General features: G+C 44.4%; 1 protein-coding gene and 1 long non-coding RNA gene across 4 annotated transcripts in view; one reads left to right on the top strand and one right to left on the bottom strand.

The window, feature by feature from the left end:
* Positions 1-6,638: 6,638 nt before the first annotated feature.
* On the bottom strand, positions 6,639-9,008 carry LOC137206017 (uncharacterized). Its single transcript, XR_010934409.1, has 2 exons — positions 8,362-9,008; positions 6,639-8,251 (listed from the first exon to the last, which is right to left on the bottom strand). It is a non-coding gene; the product is annotated as an uncharacterized lncRNA (long non-coding RNA).
* Positions 9,009-9,405: 397 nt separating this feature from the next.
* Positions 9,406-23,344, top strand: part of KCMF1 (potassium channel modulatory factor 1) — a 75,669-nt gene continuing 61,730 nt past the window's right edge. Inside the window, exons 1-3 of one of the 3 annotated variants that reach the window (XM_067704537.1) lie at positions 9,957-10,201; positions 15,284-15,458; positions 15,712-15,839. In XM_067704537.1, the coding sequence (XP_067560638.1) occupies positions 15,355-15,458; positions 15,712-15,839 (232 nt within the window). In that variant the 5' untranslated portion in view covers positions 9,957-10,201; positions 15,284-15,354. Of the gene's footprint in view, positions 9,573-9,956; positions 10,202-14,820; positions 14,906-15,283; positions 15,459-15,711; positions 15,840-23,344 lie in introns of those variants that run through there. The other 2 variants (XM_067704535.1, XM_067704536.1) reach the window with 2 other exon arrangements.

The raw sequence follows: 23,344 nt of genomic DNA, 5'->3' as shown, positions 1-23,344 counted from the left end.
GTTACATTCCAGGGCTCTTTTCCAAAGCTTGTTTTAACTCCTTGGTGGGTGTTGGGGAGACAGGTGACATACTGAGAATCCCCACCGGCTGCAGGGACTGGCTCATCCATTCGGTGTGGGTTCCACTCACTTCACTTTCAAAGGGCCTCGGGTTCTGACTTTCCTTACAGCCACCAGTCCTCCTTAAGTCCATTCTTCCCAGGATCTTCCTATGTGGGTCTGTAAGGGTTTTAGTTAGCATATGATTTTTTGGCATAGTTGAAGCAGGAAATGCTTTCATGAAGAATTCAGCGGCTTGTGGAGATAAACCATGATGTCAGAGGGACATCAGGATGCCTGGACTCATTTTGGACACACCATTCATTTCACAACTTAGCACCCGAAGCCCTCTGTGGTAGCCAAGTGCAGGGCTGTAAGCAAAGTTTGTAAATGAAGAGACACTCCCTCCCAAGGTCAGCAAGCTGGTAAAAGGGAATAGCTTAATTGCAATCACGGAGAATTGTAAAATGAACTGGGAGCGCTTAGTGGGGTGATCCTCCAACTTTGCATGACCGGGATCCCTGTGGGTGTTCTTTCAAATGCAGATCCTTGGGCTCCACCCCTCAGAAACTCTGACCAGTAAGTCCGAGGGGGCTGGGAAGGTTTTAACAAACAAGAGCTCCCCCCTCAACCCCCCCCCCCAAGAAGGTGATGCTACTGGAAGTGGCCCCAGCACACTTGAAGGGGTCAGGAAATTGTTCACAAGGGCAGGGGTCTACTGCTGACTTTTTTTTTTTTTTTTTTTTTGGCGGTACGCGGGCCTCTCACTGCTGTGGCCTCTCCCGTTGCGGAGCACAGGCTCCGGACGCGCAGGCTCAGCGGCCATGGTTCACGGGCCCAGCCGCTCCGCGGCATGTGGGATCCTCCCGGACCGGGGCACGAACCCGTGTCCCCTGCATCGGCAGGTGGACTCTCAACCACTGCGCCACCAAGGAAGCCCTCTACTGCTGATTTCTAAAGGAGGAAGGAGTAGAAACTTACCAGGCACAGAGGCACAAAATGGCCTTACCTTCGACTTTGAGAAAATGAAGGCCAAGAGACACAGCTCTGCCTAAAACAACTTTATTTCTTATGACTGTCAGCAGAGAATGAGTCCTATTGCCTGGTGAACGCTTACTTCACCTGGGCTCCTCTTGTCTCCTCCATCCTCCCCGCTGCCTTACTCAGGCACAGACACACACACACACACACACACACACACACACACATGCCTTCCCCTAAGCCTCTAAACACACTGGAGTCTCCCCCATTCCTCAAATCATCAGAACCATCCCCTTTACTCTGGACCCCTCCACTTACCACCTTCTAGTTCCCATTTATTTCAATGAGAAGCTTCTTTAAACATAAAAGAAAGAAAAAAAAAAAGAAACAAAAGGGATATGAAACTAGTACTTGTTCATTAGAGAAAATTTCAAAACTAAGGGGGAAAAGGCCCTTCACATCCACATCACAGACTCTCAAGACACTCTTATCAGAATGGCAATTCAATTAATTCTGTCACCAGAATGTAAATGGCTTGAGGATGAGGACGTGATTTTCTTTTTCACCCTTGTAAGCTCGGTGGACACAGAAGACTCCCAATAAACATGTATAAATTGAACAAATAACATAAATCCTTCATATTATCCATTCAGTCTTTATTTTATGTATTTGCTTTATTAGAAAACAAAAATGGCATCATGCTGTTTATACATCATTTACAAAAGGATCAGTGTATGATTAAAGTCTGATTTTCTTATGGAAAAGATACCACAAATATATTTCTAGCTGCTCTGGGTTTGGATAAATAATTTATTTAGGGGCTTCCCTGGTGGCGCAGTGGTTGGGAGTCCGCCTGCCGATGCAGGGGACACGGGTTCGTGCCCCGGTCGGGGAAGATCCCACATGCAGCAGAGCAGCTGGGCCCGTGAACCATGGCCGCTGAGCCTGCGCGGCGGAGCCTGTGCTCCGCAATGGGAGAGGCCACAACAGTGAGAGGCCCGCGTACCGCAAAAAAAAAAAAATAAAATAAAAAATAATTTATTTAGGTTGTCTTCAGTCTTAAGTATTAAAAAGAACATTGTGATAAACGTCCTTGTATCTAAAATCTTTACATGTATCAATCATGCTTTAAAGAGACCAAGTGAGTTGAAGTGGGATTGCTATATCAAAGACTGGGCAAAATTCTATGGTTCTTTGAAATCCTGTCTTGGAATGGTTGTAACAATTCATATGAATTGTTATTAATAAAATAAACAAGATTTTAAAAAATCAGTGATGGGGGCTTCCCTGGTGGTGCAGTGGTTGAGAGTCCGCCTGCCGATGCAGGGGACACAGGTTCGTGCCCCGGTCGGGGAAGATCCCACATGCCGCGGAGCGGCTGGGCCCATGAGCCATGGCCGCTGAGCCTGCGCATCCGGAGCCTGTGCTCCGCAACGGGAGAGGCCACAACAGTAAGAGGCCCGCGTACCGCAAAAAAAAAAAAAAAAAAAAAAATCAGTGATGGGACCTTATATTAGATAAAGTAGTCAGGAAAGGCTTCTCTGAGGAGATGACTTTAGGTTAAGGCTGCTACAGGAAGAATCAGGTACGGACACTCCAGGGATAGGAAAGGAAACCACTCTGCAGCCAGAGCAACCCATCTAACACGGATCACATAGTGGGGGCAGAAGACAAGCTGAAGTAAGTAGAGGCAGACCCTACCAGGACTTTAGACCTTGGTAGGAATTTGAGTGATAGTCTGTAAGAGATGGGGAGCATTGAAGGTGAACCATCTGAAGGGCTCTAAGCAGTGGATATATGATCCATTTGTAACTCTGAACTGTAGCTCTAGGAAGGAAACACATCAAACTATAACAATGTTTACCTCTGGGTCGTAGGTTTATAAGTGATCTTTATTTATTTTCTTTATGTTTTTCTGTATTTGCCAAAATTTCTCCAATGAGTATGTATTACTTTATAGTTTTAGAAATTTAGTCAAAAAAGGGGAAAAATCTAACTAGAAGTGGTACAAAGGACAACAGAAGGGGTATGATTAGTGGCGAGGGGCCAAGATGTACTGAGGCTCGAGGAGGGAGGGTAGCAGCCTGGAGTGGTTTGGTTGCCATGGGAATGGAAAGGGATGAACCTGACCAATGTTTAATGGGTAAAATCCACTGGTGACTGATTGGCCACAGGAGGTAAATGGGAAGGAAGTCTAGATGACTACTGGGTTTCATCTTGGGTAACTGACTAGGTTGATGATGACTCTGCTCAACCCAGTAGAGGATACAGGAAGAGCACAGACATGGGAGGGAAGGTAAGAGTGATATCACAGGAAATGAGAGTGGCCTACAGCATAAAAAGCCAAGCAATCAGATGAATCAGGTTATAAAGCTGAGGAAGAGGAGTGACATTTTATGAAGCTTGACTATGAAGAGAAAGAAACAATAAGGTGGTAAGCAGAGGGAATGTAGGGCTGAGGTGTTTCTTGGCCAACGGAAACAAACCAGCAGAGGCTGCATGGCTGGAAGTATAGATGTTAAGGAGGTGACTGAAGGAGTATGATCCAAGATGGGGTGAAGTGAGATCATAAACAGAGGTGAGATTAAACTGGAAAAAGGACATCTTGGCTCTTCTGGGATGGGAGTGAGGGCATGAAGTAGCAGGATACACATGTACAGATTCCTTTGGGGGTTAATAGTGGGAAGGGGAAGTTCTTACTTTGTGAACTATATTCCCTCTGTGAATTAGGAGGTGAGGTTATCTATTGGGAGGGTGGATAGGTAAGTAGTGGAAGCCAAGTGGTGAAGGTCTGTAATAATCTGAGAAAGGAAGAGGGTGCTGATCAGATAAGAACTGCTCAATGGTACTGAGGTCCAGCTGAAGTTGGATCCACTAGATTTTGTAACAGTTCCCCCCCGCCTGACGAATCCGCTTATTTGCATCATATTTTACATTGTGTTCTGCATGCCAAGAAAATATAGGTGGGGGGAAATCGTCATGCAGTTGATTCCGGATTGGGAGTTTGCAGGGGTGGTGCAGCTTGAGAATGAGGGGTCTAAAGAGCTGAAGGTCATAAATGAGAATAGTTTTAGTTGACCATAGGGAACCCACTGGGTCAGGAAGAGAATACGGTTAAAAGAAAAAGAAAAGAAGTTAAGTGGAAAGATCAAAGGATTGAGGTCCTAAAGAAGTAAAAGAATAGATTTAATGGCAGAGTAAGAAAACTGGAAAAGTAGGCAGTCACAATAAAACAGGAAGTCGTGTAGTAGAGTTCTGGGTGTGGTCAGTAGAGGGGAATGGGTGGCTGAAGTGCAGGTGCACATAGTTAGATTGTTAGAAACCAAAGCATTGCAATGCTGTGCTTGAAAATACTCAGAGTGGCAGAATTTGAAATGAAAACTGGAAAGTTGGAGGCCTCCATGACTCTTACCTAGTGACAGTGAGGTGGGTGGAGAGCACAGAGCGGTGAGGTACCAGATAGCATGAGCCTTTCTGACCCTTTCCAGGGCTCTAGGGAGGTGGCAGAAAAGGATGGTTAGCAGCAGGGCCTCTGAAACACACGGGGGCTCAAATCCTGGCTCTACCAGCGACTCGGTATGCGGCCAAGTCAATTAACTTCTCTGTGCCTCTCTTGCCTTATGAGTAAAATGAAGCTATAATAGCACCCACAAGAAAAGTGCTTATCACAAGCTCTACCTGTAGCAGAGCACTACTTAAATGTCAACATCATTATGATTTCTTATTTGTGCAATGAAGGGGTTTTAACAGTCTCTAAGGCAGAGATTCTCAAACTTTTTGGTCTCCGGATCCCTTTATGCTCTTAAAAATTACTGAAGACTCCAAAGAACTTTTTTTTTAATGTGTATTATACCTATTGATTTTTTAAAATAAATTTATTTATTTTATTTATTTAATTTTTTGGCTGCATTGGGTCTTTGTTGCTGCGAGCGGGCTTTCTCTAGTTGTGGCGAGCGGGGTCTACTCTTCGTTGCAGTGCACGGGCTTCTCCTTGTGGTGGCTTCTCTTGTGGAGCACAGATTCTAGGCGTGCAGGCTTCAGTAGCTGTGGCATGTGGGCTCAGCAGTTGTGGCTTGCGGGCTCTAGAGCACAGGCTCAGTAGTTGTGGTGCACGGGCTTAGTTGCTCTGCAGCATGTGGGATCTTCCCAGACCAGGGATTGGACCGTGTCCCCTGCATTGGCAGGCGGATTCTTAACCACTGTGCTGCCAGGGAAGTCCCCTATTGATTTTTAATTAAAATTAAAATCTTAACATAACCCATTTCCTAGAAAATCTTTTAACATAACCCATTTCCTAGAAATACAAATATTTTTAAGAAAAGTAATTTTTCAAAATAAAAAATATTTGGAAGTGTGACATTGTTTTACATCCTTGCAAATAGTACCTCTAATGTTTGGCTTAACTGAAGACAGCTGGATTCTCTTAGCTGCTTCTGCCTTCTATCTACTGAGATGTGCTGTTTCAAGTATACAAGAAAACCCAAGCAACTCACCCTCTGAAAGGGTCTTGAGGACCCTGGACAACACTTTGAGAACAGTTACTTTAAGTTTTCTTCCAGCTTTATACCACACTACTGGATCCGAGACAGAAAGGAATCACGTGATTGTCTGTCTTGGAGGAGTTTAGCTAAGAAACAAGATGAAAACTAATTATAAATTATGCACAGCATAAGTGAGCACAGGGAACTTACTGGTGTGCCTGAGGGGCAAGGAAGGCTTAACAGAGTACAAGGAATTTTAATTTAGGCTTGAATTTCTTGTCCTCCCTTTAAGCAGAGGGAAGCACATGTGCAAAGACCCAGAGGCAGGAATCAATATAGTATGAGATAGCACAGGGTACACTGGCAGAGGCAGGAAAAGTCCTTATGCTGGAAAAGAATGTTGGGCCTTATATGAGAAGTTAAACTTCACCCTCTAATCACAGGAGGCTGGGGTGACAAGAGTTTGCTTTTCTTTTTTAAAGTTAGGTTTAGTGAGGTACAATTTACACAGAAGTAAAATGTAATCTTTTAGGTTTACAGATCTATAAGTTGTGACAAAGGTATACAGTAAACACAACACAATCAAGACAGTATTCTCATCACCTCTGTAAGTTCTCTGTAGTCAATCCCCATCCCCCCACCCTCTCAGCTGCAGGTCACTATTAATCTGATTTCTGTTCCTACAGTTTAAGTTTTTACTTTTTCTTTTTCTTCTTTTGGCTGCGCGAGCAGCTTGCGGGCTCTCAGTTCCCCAACCAGGGATTGAACCTGGGTCACAGCAGTGAAAGCCTGGAATCCTAACCACTAGGCCACCAGGGAACTCCCTAAGTTTTTACTTTATAAAATTATACACTCACAAGAAGTTGCAGAGAGAGCCCACGTACACTCCCCCCTGGCCCCCATGGTAATATCTTACAAAACTATAGAAAAATATCAAACCAGGAAACTGACATTAGTGCAATTAACTAGACTACAGACCTTATCCTGATTTCACCAATGTTTATGAGCATTAGCTTGTGTTAAGGTACATAATTGGGCCATTGTATGGATTTGGGTTGGCAAGGCAAGGACACAGAAGAACTCAAGGAAGTGCAGGCAAAGGAAAGGACTGGAAGAAGCATTCCTGGAGAACAAGAATCATTTTTTTAAACATTTATTTATTTATTTGGCTGCACTGGGTCTTAGTTGCGGCACGCGGGATCTTTTGTTGCAGCATGGGCTCCAGGGCGCGCAGGCTCAGTAGCTGCGATGCGCGGGCTTAGTTGCCCGGCGGCACGTGGGATCTTAGTTCTCTGACGAGGGATCGAACCCGAGTCCTCTGCATTGGAAGGCGGATTCTTAACCACTGGTCCACCAGGGAAGTCCCAAGACCAAAAATCATTTGATGAACAATTTGGTATGAGCGTTTACATTAATCCTTTTTTGGGAAATGCAGTCTCCTATACGAAGGACAGCAAGCAGGTTGTTTTAATTGAAGGGCCTGATCTCTAGTTGAATTGAGGAAATGTTTCATCTACTCATGAAAACCCTGAATAACCATAATATTCCTGCTTACTCTTATTCAAATAGGAAAAAATACATTTTTTTAGTGTCTTCATTTTCTTACTTTTGCCTGATTGAAAACAACGTTAACTGTCAAAGATCCGATATTCCGTTCAGGTTTAGACAGTCATCTGTATGCTCTCCTTAATAGGATTAGCTAACATTTCCCCAAACCAAAAGAAACTAACTCTTATTCCTTCCTGGAGTATTTGTCAGCTCTCCTACCTGCTCCAGCATTTTACCTGACTATATTACTGATAATGCCCTAACCTCTATAACTTATTATTTACAGACATCATTTACTCATCACAAGACTATGGGGTGTTGCTGTCTTCACTTTTACAGCCCAAGAAATTGAGGGTCCTAAGAGTTTGGTACCAGGGAATCACACACACAATACTGTACAATGCTTAGAAAGACACTGGCACAGGGCAAGCATTCAGTAGATATTAGCCTTGTTGGAAGCCCTATTTTCTCTATCCCACCAAGCCCCCTTACGGCCTAGATGAACCTCCTTCTTCAACAACTGTGCTGGCCTGAATTTAGGCAAAAGCTCCGTACATGCACTGGAAGTATTTCTGGTGACAGTCCTCATTTAAACCCATTTGTTTAAACCTTAGTTTGACTGGGAATTAGTTTATCATTAGTTACTACCAAATAGTGACCTAATACTTAGTTCCCTGACTTTTAAGATGAGCTTTTAAAAATACCTTTCAAATCGAGAAGCGTCTTGAAATCAGATGTAATGAAATATGGTAACAAACTGTGTTTTTACTGTGTCCCGTGCTGGATATTTTATATACACTTTAGCTCTTAATCGTCCAAATACCTGTTGTTATTATTATTGTTATTATCATGTGTAATCGCGCTCATTTTAAAGATGGGACAGTCAAGGCACAAGGAGGCTAAGTCATTTGCTCCAGGTCACACAGATAGTAATGGTGGAAAGGAAAAAGAGTAATCCCAAAGCAAGCACTACCTTAGAATCCAATTTCAGTAGACTCAGCCTAGGGACACACTTCTAGTTTATGGAGAAAAACAAAAATTCAAATATAAAAGGGTAAATGGCCAAGGTTACATAGAGGATATCAGAACCAGAATCCACGGCATTTGTCTTGACTGCAAAGTGCGATCTCTTTCCACTAAACCACGCTACCAATCGACACGTGGTAAGGGGCTGTATAAATATTTGATGAACTAATTAAGGCCTGAAAACAAAGTTGACAAGGAAGAGGGTAAAAATGTAAAAGATAGATTAAAAACAGAAAAGTAGTTCACGGACAGGAAGAAAAGGAAACACACACATATACAAACACACCCCAACAGTTTTCAGAGAAGAATATTCAGGGTGAGCCAAGGTGCTGGAACAAACTTTGCGCGGGTGCTGCCGGACACCCGGGCTGGAGGGAGCGGAGTCTTCGAAGTAGATGGTTCCCGAGGAGCCGGCCCTGGGTCACAGCAGCCAAGACCGGCCGCCTCCCGGCTGGCCTCTCGCGTCCACGCCCTGCCGACCGCGAGTCACCCCGCCGGGCAACACCGGACGACTCCCGGAGGCCAGCCGCCTTCCCCTTTGGGGCCGCTGGCTTAAAAAGAAATACAAACACATGTCCCCAGCCGGTGCGCAGCCTCCCGTCTGGATCGGAGGCCGCAGGGCGCTGCCCGCTGTCGGCCCGGCAGCCATGGGCCCGAAAGGGGGGAGCCTTTCGGGGTCCAGCTCGCTGCCGGGAAGCACCCGCCGTCGCGGTTGGCCCGGCCTACCGGCGGGGCGCCTACGGCCCGGGCTCGGATAGGCCCCAGGCGGGGCTGGGGGCGGCCGAGGGCCCCTCGAGCCGCGCGGGCCGGTCATACTGGCGAGCGGCTGGCGCCAGCGGCCGAGCATTTCCTCTTCCTGCCTACGCGCTGCGCGGCGGCGGCGGCGGCCAGGCCGAGGCCGGGCTCGGGCGCCCGACCGCGGCCTGCCGACGAGCGCGGGCAGCCGCCGCCGCGCCGCCCCGCCGCCCCCGCCGCCCCCGCCGCGCCCTCCAGCCGTGGGGCTCCGGGCTGCTAGGCCCGGCGCGGGCTGCGAGAGGCGGGGCCGACGTGCGGGCGGCGGAAGGAGGCGGAGGAGGAGGAAGAGGAGGAGGAGGAGGCGGCGGCCGGGAGCCGGGGAAGAGGGGCGGGGGGTGGGCCGGGGGAGGGGAGGAGCGGGATTTGCGGAGCGCGGCGCCGCCGCCCGGAGCCGGCGGGCCCGAGAGTGACCGAGTCACGGCGGGCGCCGGCGGAGCCGCGGCGTCGGACCCGCCTCCTGGAGGAGCTCAGCCTCGGCCAGGCCCGTCCCCATTCCCGCCCCGTGCCGCCTCCCCGCCGCAGCCGCCGCCGCCGCCGCGGGAGCGCTCCGCTGCCCACCCCGCCCCCGCGGCCGAGCCCGGGAGTCGAGTGGGAGTCGGCCGGCCGGCGCGGGCAGCGCCGGGACCCCGCGGGGGACACTGCAGCCGGAGCCCGGGAGGGGCCGCGCCGCCACCGTCTGAACTAGGATGTCCCGACATGAAGGTGAGAGGAGCCCCCACCCCCACCGCCAGGGCCTCGGCCTACCCCGCCCGGGCCGGGCGCCGCGGAGGGCGGCCGGGAATCGGCGGAGACTTGGGCCGAGCCCGAGCCGGGCCCGAGGCGCCGGGCCCGAGAGCGAGCGAGGGCGGAGAGCCGCGGCGCAGCCGCCGCCGCTGCCGCCGACACCGCCGCGGCCCTGAACTGGGCCTGGTGCCGGAGGCGGGGCGACCGGGCAGGCCGGAGGGTTTGCACTGTCATGGGGCGGGGGAGGGGGAGGGGAGGCGGCGGGGCCCGTTACCGGCGGGAGCCGGGCCCTCGGGACTGATACCGGACGCCGCGGCCCGCCCGCCCGGCCCCGGAGTCGCTGGGCCCCGGCGCGGCCTAGCGCTCCCGCCGTCCCGGAAGGGCCCGGCGCGGCCGCCGAGCGGGGCCGCAGACGGCGGCAGGAGACCGAGGAGCCGGCCCGGGACCCGGCGGGCGCGTCCGGTCGCCGGGAGACGACGGCGAGCGCCCCTGCCTGCGGGCGACTGCGGGGTGGGCGGGAAGGCTCTGCGGCCGGGGAACGGGAAGCCCCCGCCGCCTGGAGCCCGCCCCGGCCTCGCGGCTAGGCCTCGGCGCGGCCCTGAGCTCGGGTAACCAAGTTCCCGGGGCGGATCCGTCCCGGCCGGGCGAGCAAACTCCCTGCTCGGTCACCCGGTAGGAGGGGGACTGGCTCCCGGCCGGCCGTGGGCCCCTCTCCCGGCGTGCGTGTCTCCCTAAACCAGGTTTTGGTAAATGACCGTGGTGAGGTCTGTTAGTGGTCAGGGAGCGTTTTGGACTTTGTTTTGCGATTTAAAAACATGATGGGGGTACAGTTGCAAATCAGCAGACAGCTCTAGCCCGGCCCCAGGGCACAAAGAGAAAAATGTTTAGAGCCGAGGTATAGGCGTTGATCTGGTAAAAAATAAGTTAACTTCAGTTTGCTGCCATATGGTTTAGAAAAGGGGGAGGGGGGTTGTGTTTTCTTTGTTTCACTACCACAGGTATTTAAATAAAAAGTATTACGAGACTTGGCGAAAAGTTTATCCTGGTAAGGTTAATGCAACATTGTAGAAGTGGCTTGAAGATATTGTGTACTCTGGATGTTAAAATACTGTATAGGTGATGTAGGAGTGGAGAAAGTTTAGTGAGTCACATTTGTGTGTGCATCACACTGTTAGAAGGGTATTCTTAGGGAAATACAGGCCTTAGACTTTAAAGATTGAAAAACTCAGATTGTTCAAAATTATATTCAGAGCATTACTAATTATAATGTAATTTGAGATGGACTCCAAGAAAATATTGTGTCCAAGGGTTCTGTATTTTAAAGTCAGAAAACTAATAGGAAATAGGTTATATTTTCTTCACTTACTGTGTACAAGTGTTGGACAGTTTGAAATAATAAGGTACATAGGCTCATACAAATATTTAGAAGCTATGCCTATTTTCCCATTTTCTTCTACTTAATGGCAATACATTTTCTATCTTGTAATTTAAAAGAAGTTGTAATTAAAGTTATAATAAAATTTTAATTGGGGATATTAAAGTTTATTTTAGGCTGAAGTCGTGTGTACATTGACCACCTTCAAGACAAAACGAAAGTGAGTAATGGCTGCAGGCTCTCTTACTCATAAGAACTAGGAGAGTTAAAGTTACAGAAACATAGCAATGGAAGAAGGGTGTTTGAGACCCATTCTCCTTGCTTTAAGAAAATATCCAGGTAGTTCCAGATGGAATATTCAGATTGAATGGTGTCCTGGGAAGATTCCTTTACCCTCAGTAATCTTTTAGAGTAATTAAAATCCCACAGCGTGAACATTCTTGAATGTAACACAAATTCTGTAATTTAAGCCCAGTTTTCCCTGTTTGGTCCTGTGGAAAGGCATGTGGTCATGAAACTTACATTTACCGTTTAGTTACTTGAATATTACTGAACTCCTCAGCACATGAATAGCACACCTTTTCTGGTAACTTACATAATGCCAGAGGTTTCTGAAGAAGGAGCATTCCTATAATGTATCAGTTTAAGACTTATAGTACAATATTTGACAAGTGATTACTTTTTAAGGATCTGGTTTATGGCCTAAGGCAGGAATGGCAATCTCATTAAGAATCACATTTAATTCATTAGATATATGTTTTGTGGAATTTTAGTTTAGGCTGCCAGTTATTTTCATCAGTAGAAATTTAGCCTATCAACAAATGTAGAGTTTGACACCCTCGATATTATAGTTTGTTTCTTACCCTTTCTTCTTTGGGCCAAGTAATCCCATTTCTTTAGTGGTATGATTTTTGAGCCCTTTCAATCGTCTGTCCACCTCCAAATTCTCTGTAGTTGTTGTTTTCCTTTCAGTAGTATGAGCCAGGACTGGGTGTAGTAGTCTGCGAAAAGATCTGAACTGAGCTGCCTGTACTGTTGTGCTTGCATTGAGCTTCCTTTTCAGTGCCTTCTGTAGGCATGTAATTTGTTAGTTTGTCTTTGGGCCCATCCTAATGAGTTGCGCTATTTTACATGTAACATGTAACTTTGGACAACACAGCCCCAGGATGGACATCTGTCAAGCTTAGAGTCTGTACTTGGTGAAGCAGTGGACTACCTCTGAGAAATGAGATGCAACTAGAAGCATAGAAAAATGTCCTAGCCCAGGGGTCAGCATGCTTTTTTCTGTAAAGGACCAGGTAGTAAGTATCATAGTCTTGGCAAGCTATAAGGTCTCTGTCCACTCTGCCGTTGTAGTATAAAAGCAGACAGCATGTAATTAATGAGCACAACCATGTTCCAGTGAAAACTTTCTTTATGGAACTGCTGTTGAATTTCATTTTAATTTTCATGTGTCATGACATATGATTCTTTGTTTTACCATTTAAAACTGTAAAAACTGTTCTTAGCGTGCAGGCTGTTCAAACACAGGAGGTGGCCGAATTTGGCCCATTTTGGCCAGCAGGCTATAATTTGCCTACTTTTACTCTAGAGTAGAGCTTTAGAGAGCTGATAGAACTGGAATTGTTGGGAGTCCAGAAAGGGCCCGCTCTGCTTGGTGTTTCCTTTGGGAATGGGGAGCAAGTCCATGGACTGAGCCAGTTCTGTACCTGTTTCCAGCAGTACCATGTCAATTGGGATAGAAGTCATTGTTCCTGAGGCATGGGAAGCAGACTCCCCAACCACCTTCCCAGACACTGTCTGAGTGGAGATGATGGTACTCTACATTGTCTCCCGCTTGCCCAACGTGACTTTTCCAACCAGAATTCCAGGGCCTTTTAATTCACTTTGTAACGTTCTTGTCATGTTAACAAACATTTTACAACATCAGTTCCTAGTCACTTTATGTTCAACATACCAACACCATCTAGTTCCATGTTATACACAGTGAAACCAATCATTTTCTATTTCATTTGTAAGAGTATTTTTTTTAATGTTTCACTACATACTTTCCTTTTAAATACATTTAAAGTATAACTGTGTTATGCAGAGCTTAAAAACTATATAATAGCTTTGCACATGTTTTTAAAAACATCAAATTACTCAGTGCTTATTAGCTAAAATGAAATTATGAGTGTTCTTGCATGAGTTGGAGCCTAATTGATTACCTGGGGTTATTACCTTAAATCATTCAACCTTTTTTTATTCGCTACTATGTATAAGGCCCTGGGTTAGTTACGGAGAATGTGGGGATGAATGAACAAGACACAGCTTCTCACCTTAAGTTTGGTGGGGAAGGTGCATGTGTGCACAGCTTCTACCGCCCAGTAGACATACCATAAGGAAGGGATAAACAAATTGATGACAAAATAATTACCAACTTTTTTCTTGCTAATTTTGCCCAATTTCAGAGAGGGAATCTACTGTGATTCCTAACTCCTTTTTCTTGAGTGCCGCCTCAGCTTTTTTGTGGGCTACTCTCGATTTTGGATAAAATTGTTCGAGATTTCAAATAGAGTTCCTATCTCTACCTGATTTATATTTCCCCTAGTTTTTTGAAGATTTTCATATGTAAAAATGATAGTGAATAAATGGACAAGTGATGATACTGTGTTATTCTCAGAAGCATCTGATACTGTTTATTTTCAGAATGTAATGTACAAGAGTAAGTAGGCCATTACTCTAGTTTTTGAAAGTTGTACCATTTTTTTGAAATTGTAGAACTCTTCTGTTAGTAGATTTCTCTTCTCTGAAAGTGCTGTCTGATGCTAAAATGCACATGCAGACAATCCCGTAGTGAATTGCAATAATTTTGTTTTCAGGATTTGGGGACTGGAAAGCCAGGATTGGCAATTAGCATGTGATTTTAATGTGGTGACTTTTGCCTTCCTGTGGCAAAGTAGATTCACTCCCACTGAAAAGAGCTTTGCCATCATGTCAGAGAACTTATTTTACTTAAATGATCTGTTGAAAGATTATGACATTCTTACTTGACTTTAAATTTCAATAAATCATGAATTACATTTACCTTGACTTTCAATAAAGGATAGAACATAAATATTTTAATTTCTGGGGTCTTCAATTTCATGATTTTGTATAAAGTTGATTTTGAAGCCCATTTTCCCCATATATTGACATTTGTGTTAAAGTTAAAATGTGACGAAATATAACTTCCCTCTCTTATTTTAAATTAGAAATTTAATTTGGAAGAAATTCCTTTTAGTCTTAGAATTTTAAGAATTTATTAGCAGCAATCTTGCTTAAAGATTGAAAACTTTTTCACAGTGGAAAATTAGGAAGCTTCTGATGTGAAACTACCAAATTCCTTCATATTACACTTGCGACATTTCAGAAAAGAAATCCATGCCCTTATGAGTCATTACTTAATTTTCAAAAATCAGCTTTATAACATCTACCATATATATTTGCTGAGATTTGGGTGTTTCTTTTAGACTGGGGGTTCCAAAAGTTGTTCTTAGTGAAGATTAAGGTATCGTTGTGTTATCCTAAAAATAGTGTGTTTTTAATTTCATTATTGCTGTGTGGCTACATTCATGAATACGGAAACGTTTCCTACCCATCATACTCATAAAATTTAAAAGGAGTGCTATTCATAATTAAAATCTTTGTTGATAAAAGTTTAATTTCATGTTAATTTTAGTGTTGTGCTAGGAGCCATGATGTTGTTTATTTCCTTAAAATGATATGGTATGCTTTTTTAGTCACTTAAGCTATTCATTATAATTGAAGAAAGAGTCTGTAAGAGATATACAGATCAGAGCATTTTTTAAATGTGCTAATTTTTATATATTATCTATGTCCTGATTCATGTTGGAGATATTGGATAAGGCAGACAGTTTCCTGAGGGAACAAATTACCTACGTTCCATGGGAAGGAAGTGAGCATTTTGGGTGAAAAGAGAGGACGTTTTGGGGATGGTAAGGACAAGAGGCCAGGAGGGTGATGGCAGAGGAAAGTTAGGGTGGGCCTGAAGCTTGGAAATTATCTGTAGTCACAGGGAGTCAGAAACACAAAACTATTATGCCGATGAAATGTCTTAAGAGCTGCATGCCAGGAGGTAAAAACTCACTGTCCTGTGAAACTAGCAAGAGATGAATTGCCTGATGAGGCACCTTCCAGGGTGCCATCCCTGCTACCTTTCTCACTGCCTTCCCACATGTTTGTTAATCCGTGTTTTTAGCTGTGTCTTTCTGAATAGTGACAAGCAGAGTGTGGGTCTATCCAGTTCATGTACATGGTCTGTGTATCTTTTCAGGGCCACAGTACCAGCCATCAGTCCAGCAGACTTTGCCCGTAGCCACAAGGGGTATCAGGGAGAAAGTATGGATGGATCCTTGCAAATCCATCACTGCTGTGAGAAAAAACCAGCTGAAATCACAGGAGTGGGTCGGTCAGTCGAGTCACCTTCAGCTTGGAGGGACAGACAATAAGTGGGTGAAGCCTCTTGACATCATGACTAATTAGGTTTGCACATTATGTTCTGCTGAAGTGTGTGTCTGTGTGTTCCTTCTCTTGGTAGTATTCATTGCCACTGTCATGAACTTCAAATTTTTCTACAGTCAGAGGATCTTCATTCAGAGCACCACTTTAGAGTGCTAACTTGATGAGTTGACCATTCGAACAGTCACAGGTATACTGAACTATAATGTTTGGTTTTGACTTTTGTTTCTTTTGTTCCTTAAGACTCTGTCACCCTCCCCATCCACCCAGCAAAGTTAAGTTCCTCCGGTGGCACTCCTGCCTCATTCTCCAGGCGTTTTTTTATGCTGCAATTGTTTACTTGTCTGCCTGCCCCACAAACTACCTGAGGGGTAGGTATAGTGTTACACTTACCTTTGTACCCTACCACCTAGCATAGTGTCTGGCCTTTGGAGGCCCAGTGAACATTTGCCGGTGATTGTTAGAGATGTTAATACTTGTCTAAAAAATGGTGAGACTGGACAATGCATTCCTGTTTTTATCTGGAGGAACTGGTTAAGAGGGAGAGAGATTGTAGGAAAGAGAACTTGGAACTTCCATAAAAGTCAGAGGGGATGAATAAACTATGTACATAGAATGAAAATAACTTAGGGTAGCTGACTCCTGTGGGGATGGCCTGGGACTGGACTCCGAGGTACTGTTTTGTTCTCCTTCTGGCTCTGGTTTCAGATTAGCTGGCTGTGGGTTCTGCATATTAATTGTACTGTGTATGAGTTTTTTGGTTCATTCAGTCATTCATTCAGCAAATATTTATGGACTACCTACTCAAGTACCACTCAGTCATCTCCAGAGCTTGCCGCAAGTTGTTGACCCTTGCTGCAGGATGATGATATTCAGCGGGTTAGAAACACATGTTTGGGAATTAAATGCTGTTGCATAGGTTGTGGCTCTTTTCCAGTGTGCTCGAGTTAGTCCTTGAAGTTTATATTTTATGACAGGATAGTTAAGTCATGTAAGTGTTTTAATGTTTTGGCAATATTTGCTCCCCCTCCTTTTTTTTTTTTTTAGCTTATTTTCATTCAAGCTTCACAATCACTTCTAATGCTGTCCAGCAGTACATTTCTTTCTTTAACAATATTATCCTTAGACTGTAAGACTCAACACACATCTGCATATATAAGTATCTTTTTGATATTGAATACTTAGAAAAGAGCTCAAGGGATTAAGCTTTTTGTATTCAGTATAGTTTTTTTGCGAAGTCCTTATGGTTATATAGCAACTGTTGGGGTGAGTAACTAGACCCTACTTCCTTCTGTTATTCTTCCTCAGCCAGCATTCTCCTTTGGTGTCCTCTGTGATTGTAGAGGTTTGGCAGTGCAAGCAAATGAGAAACTTTCTAAGTCAGGAGTTAAAAACATTGAAATAAAATGGGCGGGGATTATATAAAGGAGTTGTTACAGATGTGTCCCTTCTCTGCAAGAATGAAATACATGCTGGGAGCTGGGGGTTGGTTTGGTGTTGGGAACCAGGTAGTTTTCATAATCAGAGATCTTACGTTCATCCTTATTGACACTACTAGGGATTCTGACACAGTTAATTGCAATTTGAATTGAATGTCACCTGTTCACATGTTTGTATAGCTATAGATATGGATATACATAGTAGTCACAGAGGTAGAACCAGTCTTCCTATCCTTGGGAAAAATGGTGATTAGAACCTCAAGTTACAGTGGATGAGCATCTGGCCCGTGGTGATCCTGTATTAGGCCAGGATCAGGGAGCTTCACTCCATGTCAGACATACTGCATATCTTCAGGCTCATTCATTGTTCCATATCATTTTCTGCAAGCTTCTTAGAAATCACCCAAATGGTAGAGGAGATAGCAAATCTACTTGCAGAATTGGGGTGCATGATCACACTGTCCAACAGAAATCTAATTGCAAGTCACATGTAATTTAAAATTCTCTGATAGCTACAGTAACAAAACTAAGGAAGTGAAATTAATTTTAATAATTTAATGCTTTTAACCCAATATATACAAAACAGCATTTCAACATGCAATCAGTATACAAATTGTTTATGAGATATTTTTACATTCTTTATTCTTTACAATGCTATAAAAATCTAGGGTATAGTTCACACTTAATACTTTTCAATTCAGATGCTAGATTTTCATAAAGAATACTTGGTCTTGGGCTTCCCTGGTGGCGCAGTGGTTGAGAGTCCGCCTGCCGATGCAGGGGACACGGGTTCCTGCCCCGGTCCAGGAAGATCCCACATGCCGTTCAGCGGCTGGACCCGTGAGCCATGGCCGCTGAGCCTGCGCGTCCGGAGCCTGTGCTCCGCAATGGGAGAGGCCACAACAGTGAGAGGCCCGCGTACCGCAAAAAAAAAAAAAAAAAAATTAATACTTGGTCTTAGTTGAGACATACTTTAGACTCATATATCGGGGGTCTGCTGATTCATCTTTTGATCATGTACTGTCTCTTTTTGTAAGTACATGTTGATGCAGTATTGCCATCTACTTAATGGTCTGTTCATTAGCATTCTAGATTTCTGTTCCTAGAATTTCTCTCCTATGAAGCTAGGTTTTACCTTACTTTTTCACCTTAAAATTATTTTTAACTTACTTTAGCTGCATATAACCATCACAATAGAAACCTACTTTATAAACAGCTACAAATGTATATAAATTCTAATCCCTTTGTGAGCTGTTCAGATTGATGAGGTATAAAGTAATGGCTTCAGGGTGATTTTAATGTGAGTTTGGGGGTTATTTTAAAGTCCCCTGCATTGACAAATGTAGAATTTGGGAAAATTGTTACTAGTCCATTTCAAGTTCTATTATGGTGAATTCATCATTTGAAAACAGTGACCCCCTAGGCTTGGTAATTTATTGTCGATATATTTCATTGTATAGATTAGATCTCTAGTATCCATCTCCAAAAGTCTCTTGGCATCTAGCAATAGAAAGACAGGTGGTTATGATTGTTCTTTAAAGTAATTTTAAGGAAACTGACTATGGAGTTAATACTTAGCCCACTATCAAGGTTAGCCACCCACTGGTGACTTCTCTCTTTTACCTATTTGGCTTATTGTTTTCCAGTTACAGCTAGATTTGCAAGTGAAAATAGAGTGTTTGGAAGACAGTCTGTTAAAAATTAAAGACCTAGTGTTTTTCTGTCTTCATTTTATTGGAGCAACATTTCCACTGAGCAGTCAGTTTTACGGTTCTTTTTTTTTTTTTTCCCTGCAGTCCCCCTCCAGCCAGATCACTGGAACATAAGGAATCTGTGGCTCTCTCTCTCTCTCTTTTTTTTTTTTTAATAGTATAAAAACGCTAGTACTGTCATTTTTGGATACTCTCATCCAGTGGTTCTCAAAGTGTGGTTCAGGACCAGCAGTATCAGCATCACCTGGGAATTTGCTAGAAATGCAGATTCTTGGACTCTACCCTAGACCTACCAAATCAGAATTTCTGGGGGTGGGGCCCAGCAGTCTGTGTTTTAACAGGCTCCTACCTGGACCCAGTTACAACCAAAGGCATTCTTTGCCTGAGGTTGTTATTGCTGGTGACAGGCACACAATGGTTGTGGGACCACTTTTCATGGTGTGATACTAACCAAATGGAAATGGAGCTCATGACCTTGGCATCATTCTTCTTGAACGTCATGCTGTTGTCACCTGAGGGGGTGAAGAGGAGCATAGCTCTCTGCTCCAGACTAGTTCTATTTGTTTGTTTACTCAACATATATTTATTGAATGTGTACTTGGGGCTAGGCACTATTCTGGCCACAAGGAAACCATAGTGAACAAAACAGAGAAGCTTCCTGTCCCTCTGACACTCACACTCTATTAGAAGGAGTATACTGGGGGTGTATGGCCTACAAGCCAAACTTGGCCACTGCCTGTTTTGGTCAATAAAGTTATATTGGAGCACAGCCACATCTCCTCTTTCCCATATTGTCTAAGCTGCTTTGTGCTACAGTGGCAGGGTTGAGTAGTTGTGACAGAGAAAGCTGAACATATTTATTCTCTGCCTCTTGGCAGAAAAGGTTTGTGGATCCCTGAGAAAGACCATGAAAGAATGAATAAGTAACAGAGTGTTAGGAGGTGACAAGTGTTATGAGAACCCATACAACAGGTTAAGGGAATAGAGAACGGGGGCCTACTTTAGATACGGTGGTCAGGAAGGGCCTTTCTGAAGACAGAACTTTAAAAGAAAAAATTTGAATTAAGTGAAGGATGTGTAAAGGAGGGTACAGCAAGTGCAGAGGCCTTGAGACTTGGAATGCTCTGGGAACAGCAGTGAGGCCACTGTGGATGGCAGACAGTGATCGAGGGGGAAGAGGTAGGAAATGGAGTTGGCATAGCCAGGCCAGACCCTGCATACCCTGTATGGTGGGCTGTGGTGAGGACTGTTGAATTGTTAGTGCTTTGAGAAATACACTGTAGAAGCCCTTCTTTAGAGAGATCTTTCTGGCAAAGGCTGGAAACTAAATCCCTAATGAAGCACATTCCAGCATCTCTAAGAAACATTTCTTTTTGAACTTTCCCCTATACTCTTCACTCTAGGGAGTCCACCAAGTAGGAGAATGGGAGGGAGTAGACTGCAGAGCTAAGAAAACATGAGCGAGTTGGAGAGAGGTAGATGGGACAATACTGAGGAGACCAGGGTGTCTAGAACAGGAGCCTCCCATATGCCAGTAAGTCCTAACTTCCAGTTCAGTGCTAGGAATCTGGTTTCTGTAAAAGGATACTAATATACTTCTTTGGCCTCTTCCCAAGGGTTGTTGTGGAGATGAAATGGCAGCACATGTAAGAATGTTTTCTAAGTTAGATAAAGTGCTGCACAAATGTAAGGTGATGGTATTTTTATTATGGGAGATAAGATTAGAAAGGAAGATTGGAGCAAGGTAGATAGGGAAGGATTTTGATTGCCACACTAAGGTCAGTCTTTTCCTTTTTCCATACAGGTTATGGGATGGAAGGGGGGTTGGGGTAGTGCATCAAAAGTTTTAAGCAGAGAAAGGGCATGATGAAGAGTGGCATGTTTTAGGAAGAGTAGTGGGATCCGTGTGCAGAGTAGGTTGGTGCCTGGGGCAGGGACCAGTTAGAGACTCTGGCGGAATGAGCTTGAAGTTAAAAGGACCTGAATTAGTCAGTGACAGTAGGAGCAAAAAGAAAAAATATGACTTGAGAGAAAGTCCTATTGCAAGAGAGGAAGGACTAAAGTATAATTTCAGGACAACCAGCCAGGGTGCTGGGAGGATAGCAGGTTCTTTTGGTAGTTAAGGAAGATAGGAAGGGACAGGTGGGGAAAAGATGGGGAAAAGAATAATTTTCAGCTTTTGACGTTCTGAATTTAAGGTGATGGTAGGCCATTAGGTAGAAATCAGGAGTTGAGAAATACTACACTGGGGCTCAGGAGAGAGAAATCTTGGTTAGAAAAAAGAATTTTATAGCCGCCTACATTGAAGTCTGGGGATTGGCTAGATTTCTAAGGAAGAAAGCATCTAGAGAAGGGAGGATCAGAAAGCAAAGGGAGAACCATGATTGTGATGTGACTTGGAAGCCACAGACCATTCCTGACCACCCATCATCTGCAATAGCACTTGTCATGCAAGTATTGACTTACTCCTTTAGATATAGGCTGCTTTGAATAGGGGTGAGAGGTAGAGTAGATGAGGAGGTGGGAAGGGGAGAAACTAATACTAACCAAACATTTGCTATAGTAATAGTAGTATTTATTGAGTGCTTACAATCCGAGGGGCACTGTGCTCAGCATTTCACATGTACCAACTCATTTAGTTCTCACAACTGTCCTGTGAGGTGTATATTTATTATCCCAGTGTAATGGATGAGGAAGTTGAAGCACTGAGTTCAGTACCTTGCCCAAGGTCACACAGTCTGCAATGAAGCTGGAATTCAAACCCAGGTCTGGGTTCTCAACATTAAGCTGTACTCTGTACCAGGCACTTTATAGACTGGTTCCTACAGCGGGGATCACAATTAAAAGGCTTAGTAAAATTTCAAAACAACCCAGCAGATATGTTATCCTTTACAAATTAGGGATTTGAGTCTAAGTAAGAGAGGTTAGCTTATTTGTCCTAGGTCACCCAGGTAGTAAGTGGTAAAGCCAGGACTTGAACTAAGTTCTGTCAAAAACCAAAGCCCATGATCATTTCATTTCATTCAGAGGTCAGTAAACTTTGTGTACAGAGCTAGATAGCAAGTACGGCTTTGCAGGCCACGTGGTCTCGACTGCAGCTACTCCACTCTGCTGCGGTGGTATGAAAGCAGCCATAAGACTAAACATAAACAGATGAGCGTGGCTATAATCCAATAAATCTTTATTTGTGGATACTGAATTTGAATTTCATATAATTTTCAGGCATCACTGAATATTATTCTTTTTAAAATTTTCTAAACATTTTTAAATGTAAAAACTGTTCTTAGCTTGTAGGTTGGACAAAACAGGTGGTGAGCCAGATTTGGCCCATGGGCAATGGTTTGCTGACTCCTACTTTAATCCATTCATTTAATAAATATACATTGAATACTTTCTCTATGCGGAGACATTGTGTTGGGCACTGGGGATGAAGAGCAGAGGGAGTTCCAGTTCCAGCCTTCTAAGATGAGACAGGTAATTACAATACAATGTAGTATGAACTATAATAAATTTATACCTGCAAGGTATAGTGAAGGAATAGATATGGGAGGCTTCTCAGTTTTATGGATGAATTCATGAATGCATCCCAAAAGGAGTTATGTATTTGAGCTGTATCTGATGTTGGGGAAGAGTATCCCATGGAAAGAGACATGGGCAGAAAGAATTTTGCTCTGAGGGGAGACCATAAGAAATTTAACATTATTGGAGCAGAAAGGGAGGGGCTGATGCCAGGAGATGAACCTTGTCAATAGGATAGGTTAATGGGAACGAGTTTTTAGGAAATTTTAAACCAGTATGACTTTTGTGTTCTAGAAAGAGATGCTCTGAAGGATGGATTTGCGGGGGGTGGGGCGGGGGGACGGACAGGTAAGTTACCACAAGATAAGATAATTGCTATAGTGGGTGCAAATGAGAGACCTATCTGGTGAATGGTTAGGCGTGGGGATTTTGGAATAATGAAGAGTCTAGGAAAACTCGGGGTTTGGGCTTCATTAGTTGGGCAGTGCTATTCATCAAGATGCATATCTAGGACAAAGAAGCATGCTTTAAGGGTGAAGGTGGGAAGTAGGGAAAAGAGAAGTGACTTCCATATTTAGCATGTTGGGTTTGAGGTACCTGTGGGACATCCGGGTAGAGATGACCAGGGACAGTTGAACATGTGGGTCTGGAATTCAGGAGGAATAGGTCTGGGCTAAGATAAATCCATAGTGGTAGAGTTGATTGCTCAGTGATGGTGAGAACATGCAGATTAAGAAGATTGGTAGACCAATCATTCAGCCCTTGGGAAAAGTTCACGTTCAAGGAGCAGGAGGACTGGCTGAAGAGGATAGCCTGGAGAGCGGGAGAGCCAGGGGAGAGCATTGTCACTGAAACTTAGGAAGGTGACGTTCTGGAAGGAGGATATGGTTAGTATTGCCGCAGAAAGGTCAAGAAGATAAGGAGTGAAGTGTTCTTTGGCTGGGACTGTTGGAGTGAGGAAGGTTGTGGAACTTAATGAGCACCTTCAAAGGCATAGGCTGGAGCCCAGATTGCAGTGTATTCAATCCTGAAGGAACATGAGAAACTGGAAACACTTCTTAAAGATTAAGCTGTGAAGGAAAGGAGAGATGTCTGTAGCTAAAAGGCAGATACTACAGACTGATACTAAAGACTGGGAAAAGTCATTCACTCAACAAATACTGTGCCAGGTACTGGTGTTGAAACTGGGGATAGAGTAATGAAAGA

This window comes from Pseudorca crassidens, chromosome 14 (genome assembly GCF_039906515.1).
Source record: "Pseudorca crassidens isolate mPseCra1 chromosome 14, mPseCra1.hap1, whole genome shotgun sequence".
Classification (NCBI taxonomy): Eukaryota; Metazoa; Chordata; class Mammalia; order Artiodactyla; family Delphinidae; genus Pseudorca; species Pseudorca crassidens.
The sequence above is the reverse complement of the archived record's forward strand: the minus strand, read 5'-3'. Positions and strand labels throughout refer to the sequence as shown.